We start from the raw sequence: 21,515 nt of genomic DNA, 5'->3' as shown, positions 1-21,515 counted from the left end.
ACGTTTCCCAAAAGTTGTTGAGACATTTCAGTCTGGACCAAAGTGGTGGACCAACTGACTGACAGACCATTTTGTCCAGACCCTGCCTGGCATATGTAGAGCCTGAAGGGCTCTCGTGTCTGTGAATTCACTGTGCTGTGTCACACAGAGATGCTGAAATCTCTTGTTGTTTCAACCAAAGACAGCACACTCTACTTTGAGTATTTATAACTTTAAAAGTAAAAAGTCCGCTGGGACAAAATCTTCTGGAGCATCAATATTTATTTTTGTTTTTAGACCCAAAATAGGGTTTGTACTTTAATTATTCAGACTGACAACAACAAAAAACCTGCACCACTTTTCTTTAATGGTTGTCGTCCCTGCTCAGTTATTCTTCTCCATCTGTTTATTTATTTTTCTGCGTAACAGCATACGATTTTACAAGCCAATGACATCACAGTGTTGCGTCCTCCATGCAGTCCCTTTTTCAATCAGCGGCTCTCAGCATCAACACCCTGAAGTGTGGGCCTAAATCTGTTAAATCTGTCACCAGGATGAGGTTAATTCTAGAGGACAATGAGTATGATATCTCAAATTGTCCTCTTTTTGAACACAATCACATTAAAAAGTAGCAGTGTGGGGATATAATGCTTCTTTTCGCTGTTTGCACCCTTGGAGTTAAATCGACACCACAGACAGAGGAAGAAGTTAGCAGTGAGAGGAGGTCTGCTATCTGTCCCCCTGAGCCACCAGATGTTGCTGTAGTGCAGGAACAGCCTGTCGAGATTCACAGGAGGGCCAGTTGGCATCTGGAATTGAAAAGAAGCGTTCCTGCAAAGGCAGCAATTTAGAGATGCAAAGTAAAGACACAATACAATGTCTTTATGTTATAGGTATAGCATCATGTTCAGGACAAGGTATCTGGCTTCAGTGAGAAAAATAATAAACTGTTAACGATTCAGATTGGAAAAAAGGTGAGTGTTTCCCCCTCGCACAGAGCTCAACCACATGTTGAATTTCTCGTCTGTGTGTATTTTTACTTTTAACAAGTTTGCTGGATAATTTTTCCCATGTTCTCTCACACAGACAGCTATCTGTCATTTGGTTGAATATGAACAGTCTGCCAAGAAACACCCCGCGTCTCAACCAGTTCACTGTATATTTAGGTGCTTACCACTAGTGCAGAAAGTACTCAATTCCCTTATTTAAATAAAAGTGTAACAATAGTATCTAAAAGTCAAGTATTCAACAAGTACAACAGTATTATTACAAAAATGTGTATCAAAAGTAAACGTTGTTATGATGCAGAATGGGCCCTTTTTGAGTATTGTCAAACATCACAATTATATTAAATTAGTCAATAATGAAGTGATAATAGGTGAAAACCCATATGAAAGCAAAAATTGGCAAAAGTCTAAAATATGGAAGTTTTAAAATGCTTAAATTAAAACAAATCAACAAAAGAATGAAGTGAAATACAATACATTTATTATTATTAAAAATGTTATATGTATTTACTTGTTATGTATGAATTCAATGTGTCACAGTTAGATTAAACACATATGTTAGAAGGATCTATTCAGCACTAACCAAATTAATTCCACACGCCCCATTGAAACCAAACCGCCACACAGAAAATAAGGCGAGGAGGTGTATTTCACTACAGTGTTGTCCTGTTCTTCTTAATTTTCTGTTCTTTTGGAGTTGACTTGATTGATTAAGCAGTACATAATCCATTTATTATAATTATTCAACTCAAATATTAAATAAAAACAAGGTCAGCTGACTGCTCCTGCACATTAATGCAGTTACAGTTTCTATGCAGGAAACAGGAAATATTCAACCGCAACGAAACCACTTTCAGGTTGTGATAATCATTAACCCTGCAGACGTCCTGCTGGTTGAACATTAGACGTCAGTCCTGTAGTCGAAATGACACAAAGCATAGCTGACATGAACGTTCACACACCCACACATTCATGGCCGTTGGGCTCGGTTGATGACTTCACATGTTGCCGACTCCACACAGTGTTATCACGTCCGATGGCATCGTCATGTCTCAAAAGCCCCCGTCGGGTCCTGACTTGCTTCAGTCGACGAGGCCGACATGGTTGGAATGCCTCTGAGGGAGTGTCTCTCCTTGCTGTCATGGAAACCGCCCGGATGTACAACTGCAGCCTTTGAGCTGAAACTGTACACAAGGACACGACACAGGTCCAGATGTCTGAGTTCACATTGACAGCCATGAGGACAACATGTTGTGAAGTGTTATAATAATCTGTTTCTCTCCTTCCTCGTTATTGTGTCTTGAAGTGAACCCCAACAGAGAGGAAGGGATTTACATTCCAGAGCTGCCTGTTTCACTTTCAGACACAAACATCACCAGTGTGAATTAAGGCAATAAATAATCTCCCACATGTGCTTCACTGCTCTCTAATTACTGTTACTCCCTTCCTGTGCTGCCTCAAACTGCACTGTTCTCCAGGATTTTTTTTATCATCCCTCCCCCCCTCCTTCCTAATCCTGTCTCGTTCTTTAGTGGTGGAGGGAGAAATTTGGAGAATTCTTTTCAGCGACCACACCAAACTATCCAGTCACATGCCCTCTTTTTCCTTCCTGTCCTTCTCCTAAATAAGGAATTACAATCCGAGTGAGGAAAAAGAGAATGAGCAAAGGGGCGGGTCATAGAGTGAAATAAGAAGACAGGAAGGCATTTCTCTCTCTCTCTCTCTCTCTCTCTCTCTCTCTTCTGTTGAATGTGGTGAAGTCATATAATTCAGACAAGGGTGTTTGTGCTGTATTTGTATTGGCAGTCAGCACTGTGTTGCAAAGAAGAAGAGCGGGATCACAGCAACGCACGCCCTAACTCACCTGTATTCACCTGAAAGCCACTACACAAAGTAAGTAAACACCTTTTCTTCTTCTTCTTCTTCTTCTTCTTCTTTTTTTCTCTCTCTCTCCCTCACTCAATCTTAGTTTTCTGATTTCTCGCTGGCAGTCAAAAGATTTCTTTGTTGCTTGAAGCTTGTGGCTAACTCTGTGCAGGAAACGAGTACCATATCATACACCACACCCTCGTACTCTGTGTCCTTCCCTCTTCGCTTCGCTCCTGTTTGATCAGACACAGAACAGAGCTAAACACTGTAAATCATTGTGTTATGTAATCCTGTTTCTTTTCTACCATTGCTCTGAGCACTCTTATCTTAGACCTCATGGCTCCAGAGGCTTCCGCCTTCAACATGAAGCCAATACTGTCTAATAATGTGTAATCTTCAGGTTTAACATGCTCTGAACACCAGGCGGGTGGTTCAGGATAGGGCAGTAAATGTCTTCATGTGTTTGTCACACACCGTGTCACGTTTATGGAGCACAGTAAAGTGTTACGTGCAGGCGAGGGCTTTAGACTGAGAGGCAACTTTCCAGAGGTGTTTGGACTGTTCTCACTATCTTCAGTGATAAGATAGCAATACAGAGTATTGAATGAACAGACTGTGTCAGCAGTAGCAGTGTAGAAATAATCCTGTGACACAGGTAATCCATTGTGTACACATAACAAAGGTTTCAAAAGGACCTTTTAGTCATTTCCTGAGCCAAATGAGTCCCACGTCAAACTGAGTTGAGATGGGGGTGAATTTTACTCAATAACTAGCAATGATATTGTTTTTGCAGCCCTGTTGCAATAGCAAGAGCATTATGAAACATCCTGTCACAGATGACTGTAAATTACAAAACGTGGAAGCCTTCAGGTGGGGGTGAGAGAGTAACAACTGGAGGCTCTTAACCCCCAGATGACACACAGGAGCGGATCAGTTGGCTGAAACAGACGGCTGAGGGTAGCAGTCAAGGTATTAAAGACGGTGTAAAGGTAAAGCAGGGGATTAATGGAAAAGCTCATGAAATAATAGTTTAGTGACACATAATCACATCAGTGTGCAATAGTTTCTTACTTGACTGTTGTTTGAGTACTACTGGACCAAATAAAATATATAAAATAAAAGATGTGCACTGAGGCAGTTTGCTTTGACTTTTGACCTTAAACAAATAATAAACTGGAATTACTGAAATTAAACTGACACTCATTTGTAAATATGTTAATTTGAAATTAAAAGGGACAGTTACCACAGCATGTATGAGCAACGCATAAACATGTTTATGACACACCTTTTCCATATTTAATCACCTCTGCAGCACACACCACTGTTTATGGACATCATGGTATTTGTGGGGTGTTGTAGCTGTGACTATGATTACAAGACGTTCTCAGGAGCTACTTGGCCGCTCCCAGTTAATTTCTAAAGTGTACAGGTCTCCATAATCTTCCAAAACACACATTCAAACACCTGTGCAAACTCTCTGTCTGAATGGCGTTGACCCAAACTTGTGACCTCAAACCACAGCTCCCTGCCTTGTCCAGAGATCAGTGTGCAGGTTACATTTAATCTGAAGTTCATCATCCCTCCTTGTTCACTGCATGCAGAGGTAAATCCTGATGTTTGCAGCTGCTGGATGTTCACTGGGACGCGCCAGAACAAAATAGATTGAACCCCCGAGTTTGAGAAAGAGGTTGCTCTTCAGTTTCTGATGTTTGGATGTTTACTTCACCCTTGTTGTTGTGACAAACTGGTTGAGGAGTCACTAAGCGGACAGGAAGTTGCATCTCCCCCACATGCCGCTGTAACCACTGCGAGCTCAGACAATGAACAGAGCTACGAGTACGATCAATGGCAGCATGGGCTCCAGTTTGGAGCGGCGAGACTCACAAATAATCTGTCAAACGATCAGCACATATTGCGTAAGACTGAGAAACCTTTGTTTTTCAAGATCTAAAAGGTGTGTCTTTCAGTCCTGGCAGACAATACAACAGAGTACGCCTCCAGCCTTTTTAAAATGCGACACAAATGGAAAGTTCCCATATATTTGCAGAACATATACAAACCAGAACGTGTACGTATACTTGGGGAAGGAAGTAAAGAAATGTCAGATCGAAAGATTTTCCTCCAAATGCTATCTGCTTTTCCAGTTTGCGTAACTCAATTATTAAAATTTGTAAAAGGAGGCGCTGTGACTTGGCGTACCGTCTCATACGTTCATGTTTTAACAGACTCAATGGAGGAGTTTTGTTTTGTTGTTGTTGCTGCTGAAAGCTCATCGCTATGGTGAGCAGCGGTGTTGTTCTGTTTAGAGTCCTTTTGAACAGGACATGTCAGGGAGGGAGGAAGGAAGTAACGAATGAGCAAACAGGATGCAGAGAGCAGGGCCGTTCTACTGAAGCCAACAGGAAGCTCGTACTACATTAATAAGTGAGATAGGCCAACCAATTACTTACAGCAGGGTTGTAATCCTTTAAGACATTAGCATTACACTACAGCATGTTCAGCTTCTTGTCTTTGTTCAATAAAGGTCTGGATAATAGAAATAAAAAGCTTCAGTCTGTGGTCGGCAAACGCAGATGAGAGGATCGCAAGCTTTTTCCACCTCTTTTCAGTCTTAAATGCTAAGCTTAGTCTGAAAGTTTGAAATGAATAGGTTCTCCAAAAACAGTTCTCACACACAATAGAAACACATTCAGGCACATATGCACGCATCCGGATGAGAGTGACTCTGATGCTATTTGTTCTGACTGCAGGCCAGGACTGTGGGTGTGAGCAGGGCAGAGATTTAAATGAGAACCTTCTGTCATCTATCAAACATCAATATTGAAAAGAACACAATACGCTGCCGAGGAGGGAAGTTTACGAAGCTATCCAACACTATCTTTCCCTTCCAACAGGATCAGCATGTCAAACATTGGTCCTTGCTTTGGTCTGTCTCGGGAGGTACAGAGTAAGATTGATAAGAAATATGACCCAGAACTGGAGGAAAGGTTGACGGAGTGGATCGTCGCTCAGTGCGGCCCTGAAGTGGGCCGGCCAGAGCCAGCCAAGACCGGATTCCAAAACTGGCTCAAGAACGGATGTGTGAGTGTTGTGTTTTCATGAATGTAAAAACAGCATTGTTGTTTGCATTGTGTCGAGTATAATAAGAGGGATGTGCTTGGTTTGTATAGGTGCTGAGTGAGCTCATCAACAGCCTGTATGCTACCAACAAGCCGATAAAGACCATTAAGACCTCCAGCATGGTGTTCAAGCAGATGGAACAAATATCCATGTTCCTCAAAGCTGCAGAAAACTACGGAGTCACCAAAACTGACATATTTCAGACTGTAGACCTCTTTGAAGGTAAGACAACCAGTAAAACTGATATTATTACAGCAGAATTAAGCATTTTGCAGATTTACAGCAACATAAGTGTGGACATTAAACGGTATTCAGTGGCGAGGAGCGCAGAGCACAGGTCACTGGCCCCTCCCTGTATTTGGTGTGTGCTCTGTTCATGTAAAACTGTTGCATGTCTTCAGGCAAGGACATGGCTGCTGTCCAGAGGACCCTGATGGCTCTGGGTAATTTGGCTGTCACAAAGAACGACGGGTGTTACAAAGGAGACCCCAACTGGTTCCACAGGTGAGTTTAAGGGCTTTCAAACTAGCTTCTCTGTGGACATTGTGTAATACAAAGTGTGCCCGTATGTGTGCAGGAAAGCCCAAGAGAACAGGAGAGATTTCTCAGAGGAACAGCTGACCGAAGGCAAAAATGTCATCGGCCTGCAAATGGGCACAAACAGAGGAGCATCTCAGGCTGGAATGACGGGCTACGGACGACCCAGGCAGATCATCAACAACCCGTGAATCCGTGCAGAGCTGAAACACTCCTTCGTCTGCCCTCTGAAAGGCCAGCGAGGACCATGAGGAGAAGTGTAACCTGACTGTTTTCGAGGCTAAACTGGACCAAAACAGGGACCAATGAGAAGATGTGCACACACTTCATGTTGAGTAGGCCTCCACAAATAGATTCCTTAAATAGTGTAAGTAAAGTTGACAGAGCATTTGACATAGTGAATTGTAAATTATAGTTTTTTCTTAAAGGACAATTCCAGTTGTTTTGCATGTTTTAACCCACTTCCTAAAAATCAAATGTGCTTCACTGCAAAGCACAAGATTTTAGATGTCTTACCTTCCAAACATCCAGAGGTTTCTCCATAACACAATCTGCAGTTAGATTTGTAATCAATGTGTCGGACCTTCTTTTTAGCGTTTAATACGTGATATATAATGAGAATGATTTTTGAAATAAAGTTTGATTTACCTTTTAAAGAAGCCTCTCGTGTGATGAATAGATTAACGATAGAGATTACGAAAGTAGCAGGCGTTGTCCACATGTACTGATAACACTATTGATCACTCAAAATCACAATGCTCTGATTCTTTATTGACTGGTGGCACCATGTAAACAGTAAAAGAGATAGCTAATGTACATAGCAACCCATAATAAACATGTCACAGTCTGCAGGTGACATTACACCAAGCCTTGTTTGCTTTAAACCTGAGCTGTAGTCCACGTAGAGATAAGCAGATGAAAAAGAAAAAGAAAAGTCTGCCCAAATTTGAGAGGAGGGAGAACACGACGGGTGGGAGTGATGACGGGTGGGGATACAGCCTGGATGTTTCCTGGCCGGACTTTGCCTGGTTGGATGGAACGAGGGAAACAAGGGGGATTCAGAGGAGGACTATCGCTAACTCCTGCCAAGGTTTTGTTTATACTGTTTTTCCTTTAGTACAAACTAAGCTGTTCAGCATGAACTGTCTCAGAAAAAAGGCCGGCGATGGAAAAGAAAAGTAGGAAGGAGAAGATGGAGAAAAGAATAAAGATAGGTTTGATGAGAGAGGGAGATTATTAAGAAACAACAGGAAGAAGTGCTACTTTTTTAAAAATAGAAATGTCCAGGTGGACTCGAACCCGGGAGAGAAAGGTGGCCGGGGTCAGAAGGAGAATAGGTCCAGAAAGAACAGAGGACCTAAGAGTATTTCCAAAAAAGGAGGGATTATTGCAGAAGGGGGGGGGGGGGGGGGGGGGGGGCGAACAAAAAGACTCCCTTCCTTCCTTCCTTCTTATTCCTTCTCATTCTTGTTGTGTGAACATGAAACTGTGTGAATAACGTTTCACACAGAGGTGAAAATTTGTTTATTGTAAATTCATGAGAAACAAGTATGAATTTGAAATAAATGCAAAACATGCGGTAACCTGATCTACTGTACAAGTTGTGATGGCATATGGATTCAATTCAGTTTTGGTTTCTATAATCTATTATTATCACAATGAAAGCGTTAGAAAACTGCTCCTCATTACATGCCTGATCGCTGTGCAGTCACACGTGTATTAAACAGTTCATAAATACTTTTTACAGCACCTATTGGCCTCTGATGGAGCGAGGTAATGTCCTGTTTGTAATGTCCTCAGCACTAAAGCTCCCTCCTGCTGCTGCTGATGCTGCAGGACATTAGTCTCTGTGGGACAGAGGCTGGTTCTCTCAGCCATATAGTTTAGATTATTTTAATTGCCAAAAAGGGTTTATTATTTCAACACTAGCACTTTCAACACTAACTAATGTGCTTTGTCGCTGTTCATCACTTCTCCTCAATGGGTCCGTTAACATCACATTCCAGCTTTGTGTCCCTGCAAGTCATTCTTGACACTGGACATTGTTACTGGTTGTGAACATCAGTGCTTAGGTCGAGACACACACATATTGTATTGTATATGTCAGACAAGTATAATTCAATAAAGCAGTAGATTTAAATAAAATCATTACATTTAATTCATATTTTATATTTAATTGCCATTGAGCACTTTGTGGTCATTGGGGGATCGTGATATCGAGAAAACTATTTTCAGAAATGCATCACACTGTCGTTTCATCGCCTTACATGTGTGAGGAGATAGAAGCTGATCCTTTATCATCTATTGTGTCAGGAGCGCCGCTGCATTGATGACTGTTAATTCATCATTTATTGACTGACTTGTTTGTTACACGGGAGTGTAACTTGTTGATGATAAATTAATGAATCGGTTAAGTGATGAGTTAAGAATTAATTTGTCATTAATTGATCATTTGAGACTTGAGAGAAGAAAACTCCTTTAGCAGGGTACTTAATTTACTAAAGCGCTGCACTGGAACTACTGAGTAAAACACGATGTGTGTATAAGTACCTTATTTCTACCTCAAATTAGACACCACATTGACTTTGAGGTTGAGTGTCAGGGTAACAACTTAAAAACTCTTCTGTGAAACTCATCCCTGTCAGTGTGGAAGGAAGCTGAAATTAATGAGACTAAAAAACACGTTTGAAATATTCCCCAAATGAGCTCAAACAAACACGTCACGCTGTATGTATTCTTTCACTTTCACTCACTGTCTAGATGTTTAAAACGTTTCCACAGCTAATCTTTCACAGATCAGTGCCGTCTGGTCTTTTTTACACATGAGCTTGTATTTTTCATTCCTTGAGGGTTTTAATGAATGCGTGGAAACACCAACACACCAGCGGGCTCACTGCAGAGGAATGCACTTTGCTGCCATAAAGGGGCATAACAGAGGCGCCGATTAGCCCCAAGGTTAAAGAAGTTGCCTTATGACTGGAGAGATGCCAGTTGAAATCCTCAGACTGTCTGTAAAAATATGAATGGGGAAGTTAACACTTTGTTCTCCCATCATTGAGCAAAGCCAGCTGGTGGAGGCCTCACTGGTCCAGTGGCTCCAGTACACGGACGTAAAATAAGAACTGGAGACGGCACCGCCGCTCAACCTTGCTCTCCCTTGCTCTCCCTTGCTCTCCCTGCAGCCCAAAAAACTGTTTCTCAATAATTAACAAGGCACCTCGAATTGCAAACATCCCATTTTACTTTCTGTGAGGAATTTGTGATCCATGGAAATGTTATATTTGTAAAAGTTATCCCATTGTATATATACATGGCTTAGGTGGGGCCAGCGGGAGAAACACTAATGTACATATTCAGTGGGCCGCGTACCCAGAAACTAGAAATGTTTGTTTACATATGCGCCCAAGTGAGCAATTGTCATTTGACTGAATAGGCGCCATCTTTGGGTTCGCCATCGAGTTCTTACAATACATCCATGCTTCAGGAGAGAGCGGGCTCCATTAACACCAGAAGGTCATTTAGAAGTTCTTAAAATTAGTTTTCAGTCTCAAGAGGAAGGATGCAATGTTGCACAACTGAAAAAAAGAGGTACAAGAGAAGTACATTTTTCTTATCATTGTATCTTATCATTATATATCATTGCACCATAACCTTTTGAGCAACCATACAAAATAATGCAAAATTGTTAAGTCCCAGATCTGATCCAGTCGGGGTGAACTAAAGTAGCCTGGTCCAGATCTCAAGACTCAAGTCAATGAAAAGGACTTTCAGTCTGATTATGAGCAAGAACTGAAGCGGCGGACAGTGAAGACGTGAGGTGAGGTCACTGATTAGGACATCCGAGTGAAAGGTTGGTGAAAGGTGAAACATAACCGGCGAGACTCCCCCCCCTGCAAGAACAATAGCATCACAATAATTTTCCAACAAGAGCTCTAGTCTACATCAAGGGACAAAAATGGCGTCAAATCAGAAAGCGCGTCACTGTGTCGTTCTCGGCTGATTTAGTTCAGCCGTCAGGTGTTTCCCACTGGAGAGCTGACAACAATCTGGCTCCAAACTGAAAGCAGAGGCGTATACGTACACTGCAGCGCTGATGAGCTGACTGGCCACCGGTGTGCTGATTGCTGATTGCAGACAGAGAGCAGGGTGAAGCTGGAAGCTGGAAGCCAAGGAAAACTCCAGAAAAACTTGAGTTATGGCGTGACCATAACAAGTTCAGCCTCATTCGTATCACCTTCTCAGGCACAAAGAGCTTTTCCCTGATTTACACCTTTACACCTTTCACCAAGAGCGGGCCAATTGTTCTATTATAGAGATTGTTTGTAGGTTTAAATGTCACACATCTTAACATCAATCTCTATTTTTATTTCATTTCGACAAAACTAATCTTGTCCTGCAGTAGAAGTCTTTCTACAGATGGGAATTTATTACAGATTACAATTATCTTTGTTGATATGTATGGTTTCTATGAAAGAGGCCACCCCCTTTTCAAAAGTCACAATGCATGTACATATATACCTTAAACATGAAGTGGGAGGACAAGGGAGAATATGAGAAAAACAGATTTTTAGCAGTTTAAATAGTGCTGAGAAAACCAGCCTGATTAGGACACGGTGATTGGCTGTGGACCTCCGATAGGCAGCATGTCTAACTGAGCATTTGGCTCTGAACTACATTGAAACGCCAAACATTGGAGCAATACTGCAACGTTAGCCTGCTTTGGTTTGTATGCAGCAGGGCGATGTCACTGCGAGGTCATTAAGGGACGTCACAAAAGGCAGCAGTCAAGAAATGATTGCCCTGAGGGTGAAAGACTGGGGAAGTAAAAAGGACGGCCTGACGCTGACCCGAGATCTGCTGTATATTTAGCTTCAGGACCAAAGTCAACTCTGGAGAAGTGCAGCGCAAAAATCAATGGGCATGAATGGATTTGGATGGCCAGTTCACAGAGTCGACCCTCTGGAATTCTTCTGCCCCGTTGCAGTGAGGTATAGAGATGGTGCTACACAAGCCACCATGGAGCTAAACAGCTGCAGTGGCAGATTATGAACCACATTGGTTGTAATGTGCACCGCCTTCCAATGTGGTTTCATTGAGTTGTGATTGGCGGCGGAGATCCTCTCTGCCCGAGTGTGGTTTTCAAGATGGAGACGAGCAACTGTGTTTATGAAATAGAGAGACTGCAGGTTTGGAGACTCATTATGGTTAAGCATCACATCATATACGATAACCATTGCCTCCAGGCTGAGGTTAACGTGCAGACTGACTCATTGGCATGGATATTTTTGATGCGGGAACCACAGAGGAAGATGCAGTGTTGTGTGACCTACATGTGTCAGCTCTCTCAGCGGCTGCATTGAAGGATAAATGGGTGAGAAAGGTAGGTCACAGGAGTATCAGGTGTAAATGTTGGGTAATCGGGCCCCGAAACTTTTGGTTTGAGGCCAAATATTGAGATGTGAACCTGCCATTCAAAGTGCCACGAGGAGGGCAAAGCTGTTGAGTCTGCGTAACAAGTTAAAAGCTCAATATTCTCCACGTTTTCCCTTCAATCCTCAAAGCTCACTTGGCCTGGTGCCAAAAACCCACATTTTCGCTTGACTGAGCTGCAATTTAGCTGCTGCAGCGAGGCTGTAAAGTGCTTTGAGTTCCTCAGTGAACGACACGAGGACTTTTGTCTGTGGACGAATCCTGGAGTCAGTCATGAAATATCATGGGCAGGATAACCTTTTTGCTGTTAATGTATCAAAATGTCTATGACACGATTTACACTCAATAGAAACTGAATTATTCATAAAATGATTTATTTGAAATACTAATGACTTCAATATATTACCGGTAGTGTCTGAGTGTGCTGCACATTCTCATGTTGTATTGTGACATTCATCTTACAATGGTTAACTTGTACTTACTGTATTTATTCAAATCAAATCAAATAACAAAATTAAGTACTTTACTGCATTACTGCATTACAAATTGCACAGCCCCTCGGTGAGGGGCAGCAAATGCAGCTTTCTGATGTCAAATAATTGCTCTGCTTCTGTATTTCATTTCCCTTTAAATTACATCATGCGATTGTGATGTTAAAACACGTGGACTCGGTTTAACTTTTGACGAGGTAAAGCCGCAGCACAAGGTTCACAGCACATGGCACTGGCACAAATATGCACTTACATCGCTCATCATCTATAAAATCATGACATCTGAGAGAAATCATACAATGGATCACAAAGAAAGTCAACACACAATGTGTGACATTTATTACTAAGTAGTACATTTGATACGCCTCTTTCCACAGAGGACGTCAAGTCAAAGAACATCACCAGGAAAGTTATTGTGCTTTATTATTAAGTATTAAGTATTTGTAAAGCTTTATGTGACCCCTTGATAGGTGAGAACGTGTATCTATATTCTTGTTCATAGGCCCTTAAGATGTTGGGGCACAGATGCCCAACGATGCCCGACTCGTGAGTCCTGAACAAAAGACACTTTCAACAGGTCAATAGAGCAGGAACAGCACACAAGGCCAGATATAGATTTTATTGGGGCGTTGCCAACATGCTGATGACTCATCTGTAAATGTTTATTGCTGTTGGGATTAGAAAGTTATCCTTTCCCATTCAAAATGTGTGGTGATAGACGAGGCTGTCATATAGTTATACTTTGAAATCGACATGGCCAGTTTTAAGACTTTTAAAAACATTATTCCATGTGGATCCCTGGCAGTCTAAACATATGTGGTTCAGATGGAAAGGCGCGAGCTGTGGGCAGAGTGTTTGTTTCTTATCTCGCGGACGTTCAAAGTGCCTTTCAACGTCGTGCCATTTCAGTAACGCAAATTTATGTGACACACGGATCACGTTGCGCCAGTTTTACAGCATCACAACTCTGTGAGATGGAAACAACTATTTAAAAAAAAAAAAAATACCAGCTTTCACTTCGCAGTCATTCCTGTGTCAGACACGTGAGCTCGTAATGGTTCTGGGCTCGAGCTCGATGTGTTAACAGTGCATCAAACTTCACACTCAGTCGACAGCCTGCGGTGCCGCCCTCCAAATGGACCAACGATTTTTGCCACTCTGGGACAGTTTTGGGTCACAGTTAAAATGAACTAGAGCGGCATTAAAAGTTAGCAAATGGTTTATTAACTAGGTATTATACAACTTGCCAACAATCACACACTACAGCACGCCTAACTACATCTTTAATGAGGGCGTTTTAAAACAAGCCTCAAGGTTCTGTCGGGCAATTATTATATTAGAGAGTTGCACTTGGGGAAAGCAAATTATTTAGGCAGTAAGGAACTCTGGCTGAAGGAGAGGAGGCGTGGATGGATGCAGCAGTGAGGCTTGTTGGGCGAGTTGTCTGATAATGTGGTTCCCTCTGCTGGCGAGTGTGTAACGTACAGTGCTGACAAGTTACAATCCTTGATTTCAGATCCACAACAGAGATGTGCGCACCCTCTCCTTTTCTTGAGAAAAATGTAAATACGAGCACTCATCACAAGTAACAGATTTGAAATAAATAAATTGAAAGAAATCCCCAACACGTGCTTAGATCCTTCTTTGTTTTATTGGAATGATTTAACTCAATAACGTGACGAGGTAAAACAGTGCAAATGGCGTATCACACTGAACACACACCAACAATCTGAACCCCCTTCAAGCGTCACTTCCTCGAGCTTCACACGTTTTATATACAGCCGGGGTCACTTCTCCACTCATTCGTCCAACTGACACGATCCAGTACCAGACACACAGTCCCCATCAACACTTAAGGCACGCACACACACACACACACACACATAAACAATTTATATACAGCACGCAAACGTGCAGAGCTTAAGACAGCAATAACGTCGGAGGCTGTCGACGCTCCAGAGACTCTCAGCCGCGGTTTGAACAGAAGAAATAACTAAGCTACAGTAGAAGCTCACAGACAAACACTTTTCTTGACATGACCTGTGTTTGCTTTTTAGCATTTAGCGTGACAATATTCAGTATAACCGTCATCAGTAGCTTAACCGTGTGACTACTTTTTATTCTGAAATATATTCAGTAACTCCACCACAGAGATGCCAGGGCCCAGGCAGGGCTGGGTGAGAGGCGACAACAAACAGGGAGAAACAGAATAAAGATGTGCTTTTAAGAGAAAATACTGTATATGCATGTATTTAGGGAAGGAGAGGGAGGAATAACCTGGAGCTACTGGAGTACTTGAGCTGAAGGCTCTACTTTTGTTTTTGTATGTTGTGAAAAAATAAAATCAACTGCTTTACTATAAGTGCATCACGACTGAAAAACAGTGCACACACAATGTCATTGACATCTTTGTTTCTATTCAACAATGTCCTTCAACAGATAATCGGTTAACAGTTAACAAGTTGTTCGGAGCAACGTTTTAAAAGCTGGCAGGTCTTAGTTTGGCAAAACAAAACGTATGAAAAGTCACAGTAAATGTATCTGCACACAAAGAGTTAAATGTAATTCTACAAGTAAATGTAAATACACCAGTCGGGTGTGAGCGACGTGTTTGCACAGCGGGGTCGGGAGTGTTTGGAAGACAAGTAGCTGCAACAGTCTCACTGATGACGACTATGTACGAATACGTGATTTTTGAGCATGCAGCCTATAACATCAAGTTTCAGGTGAACATTTAGTTCAGTGACACAAGGATGAAGTAGTGATCCGCAGTGTGTGTAGTTTGTGGGAAAGTGGTTAACTCTCCAGATATACATTGATCTATTTATGTTGATTATCCGTTAAAAAAAGACAACCAATTAGTTCAAAAGTGAACATTTAGCGGTATAAGTGCTCCTGGTTTTGCAGAGTATATGATATAGCACGCATAAACAACTGGACAGCCAGAATACATTTCTGTAATTATTTTACATGACATTTGCTTCATTGGATTATGTTTTCAGCAAAATCGTCTTAATACTGAGAGCTGTTTTTGTTGTTGTTTGTTGTTTAAATACTGCTCACTACAATAAATCTCAGCAGTGGTTCTCAACCTTTTTACAGGAAACAATGCCACCAAATATTGTTTAAATTTAGTCTTAAGAGATAGAAGTATTCTTGTTTTATAAGTAAGAAAAAAAGCAACATAATTTATTTTTTTACCCCTTTTATCCCATTAAAGTTATAATTTGTCATGTGACAGCTGAGGGGCGACTGACTCCGGGTTGAGAACCACTGCTCGATGTTAGATAATGTTCTGCCTGCTGTGAGTATGCCGTGCACTGGACTTCTCAAGTGTTAATATTTGTATCATGTTTCCGTGGCACCGATGACTGAGGTAAACAGTCATTTTATCCACAGGCCAAAATTAATCTGTGTGTGTGTGTATGTGTGTGCCACTGGAGTCCCACTTGATCTCAGTATATCTGTCTGTAATTCAGAGAAGTCTGACTTTGTAAATTATCACAGTGTCTACATCTGTAGTGAGGTCTCTCCCCATCTTCAGCACCCTCTACTCATGAATGTGATCCCACTCACATCGGGGCGCCTCTCACCCCCACGAGTGAGCCATTCCTCCTCCAGATAGCAGGGACATGTCTCACCCCGTCTCCCATAGCAGCGGGTGAGACATGCCTCTGGATAGACGTGCTGCTCGGCCACGGCCCTCAAACCAGGGGTGCGCGCCTGTCCTCTGGCGCCTCGTTCAGTATCTGCCGCAGCAGGTCACTGAGGGGCTTTGCCATGGTGCGGTAACCTGTCGATGTCAGGTGGAGGAAGTCAAACATGTCCTGTGGGCTGATGGCTCCATCAGAGTGAACGAACCCCCCGCTCACATCCAGGAGCAGAGCCTGGCCCAGGCGGGGCAGCCAGGAGCGCAGGAAGTCGTTAACCGCCGCGTTCTTCTGCCTCAGTGGGTTGGGTTGCTCCCCTCGAGGCAACAAACCCTGAGGGACACAAACATAGTTTATTTAAATTAATGTGTTGAGAGTTAGACCTTGATCTTTTTCATTTGTCAGTTGTTTTTCCTTTAAAAAAAGGTTAAGAAAGCATAAATTTGACTCTAAAACGTGAGCATTTCCCATTGAAAGCCAGAAGCAAGGACAGCCTGCAAGGCCGCTGAGTCACCTGATGCATACACTTATATTTTAACATATGTAGTACACATCTTTGCATTTTTTTACCATAACATTTTCATCATTTATATTATATTTGTATTTGTACTAATGTACATTAGCCTTTTAGCATAGCCTCAAAGGTATGCCACCATATTTCACTGCACATTTTGAACAACACCTTGGACTAATTATCCAGATAGAAAGACAGTTTGTTCCACCTTATATTCTTATTTGACAGGTATCTGCATACTCCTTAACAGAGCAGAAATAACACAAAGCTGGCAACTTGTGAGGATCACCAACATCAACTGGGTTTTTACATTAAGTTTGGTTATTTTGTATCTAAATCATGCAATGTCAATCACATTTAAAAAAGGTACTTGACCAATCTTAACATGTCAGTGTTTCACGTCAACATACTAAAAACAAACCAGTTGATACAAGGGACAAGACATACAACTTACCAGTACAACTACCTTTGCATTGGGGAGGCGGGAGGTGAGCAGCTGCGCAATAGCAAGAATTCCTCCTGCAACTTGCTCTGCTGTGTGTTCGTAATTGTTGGTTCCCACCCACAACACCACCACCTGGACAAGACCACAGCTCTGTTCACTTTCACTGAACTCCTTTTAATCTCCAGAGGTGTGATCAAAGCAGTTCTCATGGATTGATATCTGGGTGATGGGTGAGCAATGCAAGCCGTTCCCAATGTCAATATCATTAGCAGAGTCAATAAGCACATTTAGCAACAGACCGTCGCTGCTACAACGTTTTCCAAACTTAACAACAAGGCTGTGTGGGGTCATTAAAAGCTGTTCTGCTCAAATTCTCCTCTCTGAGGTCAGGGACAGCTACATGCAATAATTATACAAACAATTCTGTCTGTTTGTTCAGTTTGTGTCAGAGAGGGGAAAAAGTTGCATGCAGCCGGTGTTTTGATAACGGAAGTAAAAAAAATAAAAACAATATGCGAGACTTAAATAAAATAGTTTTGCCCAAAACTGTCTTCCTCTGAAGATCTTAGTGGGCTCAGCTCACCTTGGGATGGATGTTTTGCAGCTCTCCATTCTGTAGCCTCCACAGCACATTACAGGTGGTGTCTCCTCCAATGCCAAAGTTGAGCGCATGAAGAGGGGAGAACACTTCCCTCCAGACCTGTGGAAAGGAAACCAGGAATTTGTATTTCATACGCGAATTTCTGACATTGGTGACTAATATAAAATAACTCATAGATGCTAAGCAAAGCATGCCGATCAGCACATTACAACAACATGTGTACCAATATAAGAACAGTATTGAAGCGACATAAGCATATGTACATTTAAACTGTGTATCTTGAGTATTATAGTAGTATAATATTCTTGCAATTTAGAAAAAAAAATAAATGAAGATGCTAGTGCCATTTGGATATTAATGTTGACTCACCTCATACTGCTGCATTAGTTGTATCATAGAATCTCCCACAAAAAGCACGTCTGGTTCAGCATCCTTGCACTCCTGCACAAATCTGGTGTGCTGTAAAAAAATTTTTTTTTAATAATTTACAAAAGGAAACAACAGAGCTTGTGTTAGAGTTAAAACCCTTGTGTTAGGAGTTTTCTAAATCTTAGGAACAAATACTATCAAAATACAAAATCGTGCAAGCTCATCACACGTCTGGTGCCCATCTGACAGAGAGCTTGGAGTGAAGTAGATAGTCTCAGTCCTATTAGCTTTGGAGGATTCACCTTGCATGCACCTATCAGTGGTGCTCTGAAAGAAATACAGGTCTTGGGAATAGATTCATCAACCTTTACCTCATACTTGTAACTAATATTATGGAGAGTACCATCAAAACATCACCTCACAGACCAATCCTCCAGCCACAATTATGACCGTTAATGGTAGGATGCTGTATACAATTTTCATAATTAAGGGAAGCTGACATGATGACATATATATATATATATATATATATATATATATATATATATATATATATATATATATATATATGTGCTAAAATGCTTTTTGCCTACAGTTATAATAAAAACACATACCTGTGACATCCACCGGTCATCTCCTCGTACATCCTCTCCTGGCTGAGCCACTGCAGCTGGGTTCATACCATCACCACTCATCCTACAGGAGACGCCACCTCTTATTCATGCATACATAAAACAGCCATACAGCTACATAGACACATTACACATGGCATGTCGCTTGAAACGATGAAGGCTTCGTGTTGTTTTAGTTCGGTGCTACGGTGAAAAGAGGAAAGCCTCAGGACCAGTTAGCAGAAACCATCGCTGTGATGCAGCAGCAGACAGACTGACCCAACAATACGGATAAAGGCTACTTTCGCTTTCAATGCGGGTGCTTATGGATCACAAAGCAGATTGCATTAATCCCGATATGTGACTGTTTGTCTGACGTTAGCTCGTTAGCTAGCTAGCCAGCTAAACACTGGAGGCTGTTATGGCTGCATCTCCCGTCAATACGTCACATTGTGCACGCCCGTCTTTAATATGAAGATTTACAGCAATTACGTCCTTTTTTATTTACAAGGGAAACTACCTGGCAGGGTGTCGGCCGTCACTTCGTGGCTCCCACGGCTTCGGAGTTACTCTTTTGCCTCAACTTCACGTAACGTTAGTTGAGGCTGGTGATGCTCGCTAGCAACCGTTGGCCGACTCTAGCTGGACGAGACAACAAAAGGTGTGTCAAGAAGGCACACTGCAGAGCGTCTGTTAGGGGGAGAGAGCCGAAGTGACGCCATTGGCAATAACACCGTTGGAGGGCACTGCAGTCAGTGAGCTACAAATGAGAGGGCATTTTTACCCTGAGATTTGTCTGTCGGGCAGCCATTCCTTTATGGCTGCGTACATACCAAACTTTCATTATAACGACCATAACTAAACCCCTGCTAATCGTCTGCACCATACACCCACATTCTGGCTACATTGTGTAATGTGTGGAGGTTGTTCAGACTGACAGCTTATAGGTGTTATTTCCTGAAAGATAAACCACAGGGCAACATAAACAATAATTACTGGTCCCGCAATGAATCATGGGTGGTTTGAAAGTGCGACAAAAAACTTTACAGTCTAAAATATTTTAATTTCCTATTCAAAAACGACTTTTTTTTCTCCATTATTTGAGAAACGTGAAGTGGGTGTCAGACACCAGCGATGGAGAACATAAGTCTTAGTGGGAGGGCACTATTTGGTTTTGACTACGTATAGCTCTGCCGACATCTTTAATGTATGACTGTGAACTCTCACTCCTATTCAGTCTATGGGCCCATCTTAATTCACCCATCATGGTCATCTCAGGCCGCCATGCCAGCTGACCGCAATGCATCTTGGTCATTTTAGGTCAAACGCTGCATTCCCTTACTGTAGGAAAACAAACCTTTTACATTCCTATGGTACATCCATGTAGGAAACACAGGAAATACCGATCGGAACTATTGGAAATGTTAACAGATGTAGGGAATTATTTAAATATACATATAACTTGTACAGAATTATTTAATATGATACCATATTATAATTGTTATCATGTATACCTAAAGATAAGGATTGCCTGATCATAATTTGTGCAGTGCAAGTGCATGATTTGTTAATCCCAGCATATTTACAGAAGAGGATTATAACCGTGTGCAGGCCCTGAAAGCCCAGTGCAGTACAAAGTAAGTATAATGTCCTCCTTGGCCTAATGCCACTCCGCCCATCAGGAACTACAAAACATATTTTCAGCACCAATATTTAATTCCCCCAGTCTGCAGTGAAGAGCTTTTACAATGAATTAACTTCCAATGAAGCGACTTTTAGGCATCATGTTTAATTCCATCTATCAGAGAATTCTGCTTCTTGATGCCTGGTGAGTTACAACCTACATATTTCCAAAATAGGCAAGGCAAGTTTATTTATAGAGCACAATTCGTACACAAGGCCATTCAAAGTACTTTACAGCTACATAAAATTACAAAAAGGCAAATAAAATCATTCCATAAAAACATAAAAATAATAATATATTAATTATATTAAAAGCGAAGAGTGCATATAAAATACTTTCACTTGTCAAATAGAACCGTTTTCAGCCTGGATTTAAACATTGTCAGAGTTGAGGCCTGTCTCACATCTTCTGGAAGACTGTTCCAGATTAAATACAATAACAGATAAACATATTGATATTATACAGACATTGAAAGAAACTGGGCTGCATGAAAACAAGAAGGACATACATTTTTTGATATGTTGTAAGGAGGATATAACTGCACATTGTACTTGTATGAATGAGTCTGGAACAAATAAAGTTTGAATATGTAGCCCAGTCTGTGTTTTAGGTCTTTTTAGGTTTTGGCATATGACAGTTCCTGGTACCATAACATCTAAGCATGCTTTATACATGAAGTGTCAGTTTGGCACAGTTAGTGACAGACCACTTACAGCTGCAAATACAGATATGGTATGTTATACATGGGTGTGCAAATAAATAAATAAAAGAGTGACCCAGGTGTTATTTGACCCTCAGAACTCTCCACACTCACACAATCATTAACCAAGTACAAATAGAGGTGACTGACCAAAATTCAGGCAACCTAAAATGTCCCTGGTCTTGTTGCTTTATTCTAAAACAAATGTGGATTCATGTGGATGTAAAACTGCAGACCAAGGATTACAAGCAACACGAGACATGTGGGTCTCCTTGTGCCATTTTCTCTGTGTTTCTTTAGCACAGTAAATTCCCAAACATTTCAAAGACAAGTTAGTACTTGTTGTAGATTAGAGAACACGGGGTGCCTTTCAAAGCTATTTGGCCTCAACATATTTTCCTGTTTGGATACTTATAATTACAATGAATTGCTTCAAACCAAAGTAAAAATTGGGCCAACTCATTAAAGGGTGATATGAAATGTTCATCACCGCAGGTCTGTGTGTATA

At 41.5% G+C, this 21,515-nt stretch overlaps 2 protein-coding genes and 1 long non-coding RNA gene across 3 annotated transcripts; 1 reads left to right on the top strand and 2 right to left on the bottom strand.

Moving 5' to 3' along the window:
* Nucleotides 1–1,445: 1,445 nt before the first annotated feature.
* LOC117742547 lies at nt 1,446–5,156 on the bottom strand. Its single transcript, XR_004611047.1, has 2 exons — nt 5,055–5,156; nt 1,446–2,170 (listed from the first exon to the last, which is right to left on the bottom strand). It is a non-coding gene; the product is annotated as an uncharacterized LOC117742547 (long non-coding RNA).
* On the top strand, nt 2,669–7,168 carry LOC117742546 (transgelin-like). The gene is made up of 5 exons (XM_034550035.1): nt 2,669–2,879; nt 5,750–5,936; nt 6,026–6,197; nt 6,377–6,479; nt 6,553–7,168. Exons 2-5 carry the CDS (start codon nt 5,757–5,759, stop codon nt 6,701–6,703), a joined length of 606 nt encoding a protein of 201 aa, XP_034405926.1. The 5' UTR covers nt 2,669–2,879; nt 5,750–5,756; the 3' UTR covers nt 6,704–7,168.
* A 6,897-nt stretch (nt 7,169–14,065) lies between these two features.
* Nucleotides 14,066–19,574, bottom strand: pafah1b2 (platelet-activating factor acetylhydrolase 1b, catalytic subunit 2). Its single transcript, XM_034550183.1, has 6 exons — nt 19,144–19,574; nt 18,627–18,708; nt 18,013–18,102; nt 17,626–17,742; nt 17,052–17,174; nt 14,066–16,416 (listed from the first exon to the last, which is right to left on the bottom strand). Exons 2-6 carry the CDS (start codon nt 18,705–18,707, stop codon nt 16,138–16,140), a joined length of 690 nt encoding a protein of 229 aa, XP_034406074.1. The 5' UTR covers nt 18,708; nt 19,144–19,574; the 3' UTR covers nt 14,066–16,137.
* Between the last annotated feature and the right edge of the window lie 1,941 nt (nt 19,575–21,515).

This window comes from Cyclopterus lumpus, chromosome 14, assembly GCF_009769545.1.
Source record: "Cyclopterus lumpus isolate fCycLum1 chromosome 14, fCycLum1.pri, whole genome shotgun sequence".
Lineage (NCBI taxonomy): Eukaryota > Metazoa > Chordata > Actinopteri > Perciformes > Cyclopteridae > Cyclopterus > Cyclopterus lumpus.
This window is presented reverse-complemented; position numbering and strand designations above follow the sequence as displayed.